Consider the following 7,755-nt stretch of genomic DNA (forward strand, 5'->3'; position numbering starts at 1 on the left):
GCCACCTGGACTTCTTCATTAAGCTGCTGATGCATGCTGGGACATTTTTGGAGTTTCTGGGCAGTAATTATCTGTGAGCATTTCTCTTTGGTTTTGACTTCTTCAAAACAATAAGACCTTTTTTTACATTTATTTTATTAAACCAGGTAACAACCCATTGAGACCACGAGGGCAGCAGCACACATGAATAAGTAATAATAAAAATAATAATAATAATAAATTAGTCTTATATAGCACTTTTCTAGATACTCAAAGATGCTTTAACAAGGAAAAAACAACAAAAACGACGAGGACAGTACAGCGAAGAAGAAGTAATGTGGGGGGGAGTTAGTGGTTGTTGGCAGTGTTGAAGAGGTGAGTTTTTAGGGATTTCTTGAAGGAAGTGAGTGTCGGGGAGTCTCAAATGTTTTTTTGGAAGTGAGTTCCAGAGGGTGGGAGCGGCAATGGAGAAGACCCTGTCCCCCCAGGACCGATGGTTTGGGAGGTTTGTATCGGCAGACCTGAAAGTGCTGGTGGAGAAACTCAGACAGGTAGAGGGGGAGCCAGGTTGTGAAGCGCTTTATAGGTGATGATGAGGAGTTTGAAGTGGATACGCTGGGGGATGGGGAGCCAGTGGAGGTTATGAAGGACGGGGGTGATGTGGTCTCTGGTGCGGGAGAGTGTGAGGAGACGAGCAGCAGAGTTCTGAATGTGTTGAAGTTTGTGGAGTGTATTTGATGGTGATCCGTAGAGGAGACTGTTGCAGTAGTCTAGTCTGGAGGTGATGACTGCATGGGTGAGGGTCTCAGCAGCTGAAAATGAGAGGCATGGGCGGAGATGGAAAAAGGCTGTTTTGGTGATGTGTTTGATGTGTTTAAGTAACAGTAAACAAACAGCTTTAGAGAAAATGAGCATTTGTTCACAGAGAAAGTGCAGAAGCTGTGAGCGCACATAACAATTCAAAAACACAAGCTCTGATATTAACTATCTTATTGTCCTGATCTGTCGAGTCACGTCTAACGCTGACCTGAAAAGCGGATCGTGAAAGTGAAAACATTTCAGTGATGCCAACAAATTGTTTTATCGCCAACGGTTGTCTTCATCATTTCAGTCATTCATGTAGCCTGCGAAACTACAAATCTCATACACACTTATGTGAGGTTGTCCATCAGGGGGGGTAAAGGGGAAAGCTTTCCGGGGTCCAGTCTCATGGGGAGGGTCCATGGAGGTTAGTGAAAACCTGGTCCATCCTAATTTAAAGCAACAAAGACCACATTTTATTTTACACCTAAATACTCACCATGACCTCTTAAAGCAACAAAAACAAACATTTGTATTTATTGTTGCTTCAGTAAGATGTAGTCTGTTTCATGATGTCAACTCTCTCTTCTTTAAATGATGTGTCATCTGTCATCCTCCAACATCCTGCACAGCTGCAAACATCTCATCCACAACTATCAGTATTTTTTTTCCAAATTTAAAATATTTATTTTTTAATCCCGCCTACAAAGCTGTGATTGTCTCACAAGTTTTCCACCTATTCATGCAGGCACCAGGAGGGGCTTTTTGAATTTTCTGTTTGAACTTTTGAAAATTTGTATTTGTTTCTTTAAAGTAATCAGGATGAAGATTAATGTGAGAGCGTCAGAGCAGATTTTGTTGTACTCTGAAGTTCAATGCTTCAGTCCCGAAGATTAAAGCTCCCAGTTTAAACCTTTTTGTAAATGAGCTTTAGGTTCTTCAAAACAAGCTCATTTTGTAAATATGTGCCCGTTGGCAAACATTTTCACCCCTACAAAACCAGATCCAGATGTTTTTCCTTCAGCCTTTGAGCTTCTTAATGAGGAATATGGAGGAGAACGAGGAGCAGCTGGGATTTAAAGTGTTAAAGGTCCTGAAACCTGTGGATTTATAGATCTCCCTCCTGCAACCTGCAGGGTTTTACACGTCCATCACATCTGTGTCAGGAGGCCCTGCATGCCTGCAGCGGCGGGACAGGCGTCTGCATGTCTGCTGTCAGCACGGACGCATAAATACCTGCGCGTCCAGAGGCTGCGTTCACTGTCAGCCTGTCTGCAGGTGGAGGATAGAAGAGGAAGCTGAGAGACGCCAACATGGTTCCACTGAGGCTGCTCGCCTTCGGATGTGAGTGCACCGCTTTACTATGATTCTTTCATCCTTTTACATTCTGGAATAATATATCTCTAGACGGTCTGGAAACGTTTCACTTAGATGGACTCTTAAATATAATGCGGTTATTCACTTTGTTATTGAATACGTTTGGTTTAGGATAAAATAGTCATGTGTCAGAATGTAGACTAATTCCCTGTTTTCCAAAGGTGATCTCACAGCTGAGTAAAAAGGTATAGTTCAAACTATCAAACAAATGGAGACACATTTCATGAACGAGTTTAACTGCTTTACTTTGTGTAGTGGATGATGATGGAGCGTGCATTTGTTAGTCAAATATTCCCGTCATCTTACACAAATCAAATGGATGTTAGACTATTTTTAGTTTGTCAGGTTGAAGCCGTAACTCTCCTGGTAGCTTTTAAGCTCTAAACAGAGTTCAGGGACCCATTTTTTCTTTGAGTAAAGTTTGTGAATTCAGTTCAGAAAATATAGCATATAATTGTTTCACTTCTCCAGCTTTCATATTTCACCACCAAATCTACATAGTGCACCTTTAATAAAAGTATTAACACAGCTTGATGGTCCATAGCAGGTTTGCCTACAGGGACAATAAAAGTGTGTGGTATCATATTGTATTGTCTCGTATCATATCATATTTTCTTATTGTCTCATTTTGACTGTGACGATGCCGCTTTGATCTTTTATATTTCTTATCACTTCTTATTACTTCTGTTGAGACAGCTGAATGTATGCAGCAAAAAGTCCCAAAAGATTTCCCCACCGACGAAAACAATGGTGCATCGTATCACATAGTATCGTATTCCATCGCATCGCATCACATCGCACATAAAATCATATCGTATTGTATCGTAGCGTATCTTTAGACTGAACTCTGGCATTCGTATGGGATGTTAAAGTTCATTTGTTGGTTTCCTAGACTGAAGTTTTCATTAAGCATGCCAACAAAATTCAAAATTTAAACATTTTTCTCTTCTTGTTATTAAAAGATTTTCTGTCGTTTTATTGTTATTGCTCCTAGTTATAATATTTCCGAAGTCCTCTTTTTATTTTGACGTAAATCAGATGTATGTCATTTTTACTTTTTTAGGCAATAAAAGGTCACAAACAGAAATGTTTCATAATCATTAAAGTTAGAACAGGTTGTTTTTATATGTCGCTGCAGCTGCTCGTGTTAAACTGGTCAAAGTTGTAACTCTGATGGACTTTTGTGTTTTCAGTGCTCGCTGCATCCTGGTACTTCACTCGAGCTGCTGGTGAGTTTCAGAACAATCACAACCGATTCAGTTTCAGCCACAAGAACTGAATTTAACAGATATGATCAAGTTTATAACATTTATACGTTTATTTATTTATAGCTTATTAATCTGTCATTCCTCCTCTAAAGATAGAAAACAGCTGTTGCTTAATCAAGTTTTTGAAAAATAAAAAATACATACGATTTTACTGGAGATATTTGACTAAAATACATTTTAGGAGAAAAAATACAACAAAGTTAAAAATCATAATGATAATAATAAAATGTTTGTATAATAAACCTTAGTGGTTATCTAGTGGTTAGTTTCCCATTCATTTCCCACTAACTATGCACAATGTGTGTACCTTATTGTGAAGTGTTGCCAAACCTTCAAAACAAAGTTACAAAGTGTGCTGTAGGGACTTGGGTTGGGAAGTGGAGGGTCGCCGGTTGAAGTCCCGGTGCGGACCAAAATATGGAAGTTGTTCTGGTAGCTGGCGCCAGGTCACTTCCCGAGCACTGCCGAGGTGCCCTTAAGCAAGGCTCTGAACCCCCACCCACTCTGGTACGCTCAATGGGGATTCTAGAGTCTGTTGGGGCCCTAGGCAAAAATCAATTGGGGGCCCTCCAACCAATGTCAGCAGGGCAAAGAGAGAGTGGGTTCTGTCCCCTAATGGTCTGGGGCCCCAAGCTGTTGCCTGTCTTACCTGTTGACAAGCAGCGCCTCTGGTACGCTCCCTGAGCAGCCGCCGCACTCTGACATCTCTCCACTAAACATGTCCACAGGTCCTGTTTGTGTTTGTGTGTGATTCAGGCCGATGTGTGGGAGAAGCATATCTTTAAATAACAGAGCGTAAACCAGAATATCCCTCAGGGGTTAATAAAGTATTTCAAAATAACAAATACATAAATTATAAAAACACAAAATAAAATCATCTATGAGAGCGTTAAAATCTCGACAGAAAACAACAACTCTAACTTTCATGATGATGATGTCACTGCCAGGAGGCGCAGCTCGTCAACAGCCAACTGCTTGGGGCCCCAGGGCGTCCAGGGCTGACAAACCTTAGTCCACAGCAGAGGCTCAAAATGTGCAAAGTTTGCAACGACAGTAGGAAACCCCCCCTAAGGGAGCCCCAACTGACAGCAATCGTAGAATAAATGGCTGAATGTTAGTTTAGCGCTAAATATGGAGGAGACACTTGAAAAATGCAATTTGCATTTCTTTTCTCACATCATGATGTTTGTTCTGTGATGTTTTTAACATTCTTAATTTAATAATAATAATAATTAATTTTTGTGTGTGTGTGTGTGTGTGTGTGTGTGTGTGTGTGTGTGTGTGTGTGTGTGTTTTCAGAGGGAGAGGTCATCTATGCGTGTCATAATGAGACCGCTGAGATGTCGTGTGGTAAGAAACTAACAGTTTTATTGCTTTATTGTTTGATTGTCTTATTCCTGTTTTATTCTGGTTGTTAAGAGTTTGTTTTCTGTCTCCTGTGTGTTTGTTTCTGATTTTATTTTATTTTAAAAGGCTGATTCATGGGCAGGCATCGCTAATAAGCTAAAAAGTCCTTCATTGTAGATGAGTGTTTGTGAAAGGTTTAAAATTAAAGCTTCTGCGTTGGTACACCAATCACAGTTCAGGGATCAGAGTCAAACGTCTTCAGAGTTTATTTATTTTCCAAATTATTTCCAACTCGTAGTGATGTATAACATTTCAGGTGCTTTAAAGTCCAACAATGCACCTGTCGTGCAGCTCGGCCCTCTGCAGGAAACCAGAGAGAGAGAGCATGGCCTGCTGCAGACCGCTTCATTACTCAGGCCTGATAGGTTGAAGGAAGGAAGTAGGCTGAAAGAGGAAGTGGGACCTACAACAAAGATGGTGTCTCGTGTGGTGTCAGTTTACTTGCTTCATGCTTGTGTCCCTATAGATATGAGCAATGCATCCAGGTACTGTGCCCAAACGATGCCGGCCCCGCCCCTTCCTGCATGAAAACATTCAGTGTCAAACTAATGGTGATGCTGCTGACAGAAATCTATAAATGATCAACCAAAAATGTTTATGAGCGATCATTTTCTTTACATCAGAGACTTTACAGTCTTATTAAAAAAACCTGAAAAAGAAGTTAAAGCAGTTCTATTACTGCACAGTATCTGGTGATATGTGTAAACCTTTATTTCGTCCTGTCCTCCAGATGTTGGCAGTAAGATAAAGCTGGAACACATCCTGTACAAGGTCGGGGTCGGGACGAGGTGCGGGGAGGGAAAACAATTCCCAGACGACGGACCGGAGAACTTCTGTTCCTTCCCCTGGGCGGAGATGGTGGTGGAGGACCTGTAAGAAAACATCTACTTATCTTCTTCAAAAGGACAACATCGAATGGAGATTGGTAGTTTGTTCCACTACCAGGGGGCGACAAACAGTTTTACTTTTTATTGAACTACCTCTTCTTATTTACAGTCTTTGTTCACACCTCGTTGTCTCTCTGTGTTTCTATCTCAGCTGTGGGAACAGGAGGTCCTGTAAGGTCCCCGTCACTGAGTGGGTGTTTGGTGAATATCCCTGCAAAGAGGAGACCAGGTACCTGGAGGTATCCTACACCTGTGCAACACCACCTCCTCCCCCTCCTCCACCACCACCTCCAACCAAACCTGACTGTACGTACACACATGCTTTTGCCTTCTTTTGATAGGATAGCTGTAGAGAAACGTGAAATGTGGGGCGGAAGAGTGAGGGATGACGTGCACCGAACAACGACAGGATCGGGACTCGAACATGCGACCAATGCAACGAGAACCCAGGACTATAGCCTCTGAACACGGGGCACCTGCTCTAACAACTGATCCAAACCAGCGCTGCATTAGTACTTTATACTTACAATGACGCATATCCTAGAACCTAAATGTAGCTTCACTTTAATCCTTTAACCAGCCATCAAAAAGCCTGAAAAAATCTGGAGTTGAGGTAAAGCTCTCGCTGTTTAAATCTTTTTATTTAGTTTTTGCTCATCTTAGACACTGTATGACTATATTCAAAGCAGCAGTATGTAACTCTGACACCTAGTGTTTAAAATGGGTACTGCAGTCTAAATTATAAACATTGTAGAGAGCTGTCTCCCCCCGTCCCCTCCTCTCTAGAGTGGATGCTCACACAGGTCACCATGTGGTGGACTCTGAAGCTTCAGTGTTTATCCAGCTCTGCATCGGTCTGTAAACCTTTCTGTGTTCTAACCTCTCTCCATTTTTCAAAAGCATCTCCAATATTGATCCTAGTTTGAGCACGTTTCTGCTCGTGGAGCTTATTAGAAACATGCAGAGGCTTTTTAGGTCGGGTACAATCACTTCTATCTAAACCACTTCTCTTGACCCGCTTCCATCACTGCAACACCTGTTGGTTTGACCTGATAACTGCTCTCATATCTGACAAACCGAGGGGCGTCCAAAACGGCCGTGTGGGGGAGCCTTAAAACCGCCTACCTTCTCTGGTCCAAACAAATCCAGAGCATTCAGGACCAGAATCTAAAGTTAGAAGGAGGACATACTGGCTGCTGCATTGTTGTCAGAGAAGCCAGCACTTCAACACAGCATGTTTCCTTAATGTCTGATCAGATAGTAAGGTCACTTTATCATTTCACTCACTACACATCTGACTGACTGGTCCTTTAAATCATTTCAAATACTTGCCTTTTACATCATAAACTTTCTGTATTCAATTGTCTCTCTGTTTTATTAAAGTATTTTGAATTGCCTTGTTGTTAAAGGTTGTTTGATCAGTAATCTGTCCTTTCCTCCCTCTTTCCAAACTTTAATCTTTAGACTCAGCACCCTCTGGTGGCAGAGTATTTCATAGTTTCATACACGGCACAAGTTTTTGTATTTTTTTGTCGCTGATCTGTGTTTATTTCTCCCCTCTCTGCAGGTGAAGAAAAACCAGCCGGTGACGCCTGATGATCTTAAATTTGTATTGTTCTTCTCTTTGGAACAGAATAGCATGAAGACTCATCGTCGCCTCAACATTTCAGATCAAAGTTTAACTCTCAGTAAAAACCAAGATATCATACTGTCTAACAACCAGAAATAAACTTGTTCTTTAGATCTTAAAGTTTGAGTTTCTGGGAGGAGGCAGAAGTGTTGAATTCATGTTTCTGAATGCGTAAAATATACTTGAGCTTATTTACTCAAAGAAGGATTTGAAGTCAATTCAATAAAAGTTATCTTCAAACTTTATGTGAATTCAGTAGATTTCCCTTTGTTTCATTTATCTGCATCTACAGTCACTCTTTTTTTGTTTTTATTGTTGCCATAGCGTAACAAACTAGTGACAAACATGACAAACAAGAAGAAACAGAAAAGATGAAAGAAAACAAAGGCAGCATGGTGACACAGAT

General features: G+C 41.1%; 1 protein-coding gene across 1 annotated transcript; it reads left to right on the forward strand.

Moving 5' to 3' along the window:
- The first annotated feature begins 2,004 nt into the window (after window positions 1-2,004).
- Window positions 2,005-7,594, forward strand: LOC132974880 (L-rhamnose-binding lectin SML-like). Its single transcript, XM_061039183.1, has 6 exons — window positions 2,005-2,124; window positions 3,351-3,386; window positions 4,725-4,775; window positions 5,563-5,704; window positions 5,871-6,025; window positions 7,287-7,594. Exons 1-6 carry the CDS (start codon window positions 2,094-2,096, stop codon window positions 7,313-7,315), a joined length of 444 nt encoding a protein of 147 aa, XP_060895166.1. The 5' UTR covers window positions 2,005-2,093; the 3' UTR covers window positions 7,316-7,594.
- The last annotated feature ends 161 nt before the right edge of the window (window positions 7,595-7,755 follow it).

The sequence above is a fragment of the Labrus mixtus genome, chromosome 5 (genome assembly GCF_963584025.1).
Source record: "Labrus mixtus chromosome 5, fLabMix1.1, whole genome shotgun sequence".
NCBI lineage: Eukaryota > Metazoa > Chordata > Actinopteri > Labriformes > Labridae > Labrus > Labrus mixtus.

Bases quoted from the DNA above. Each gene is read 5' to 3' on its own strand.
- LOC132974880 (XM_061039183.1), top strand. From the start codon at position 2,094: ATGGTTCCACTGAGGCTGCTCGCCTTCGGAT. The intron at 5,705-5,870 runs GTAAGAAAACAT...TTTCTATCTCAG, and splicing joins GAGATGGTGGTGGAGGACCT to CTGTGGGAACAGGAGGTCCT. The intron at 6,026-7,286 runs GTACGTACACAC...CCCTCTCTGCAG, and splicing joins ACCTCCAACCAAACCTGACT to GTGAAGAAAAACCAGCCGGT.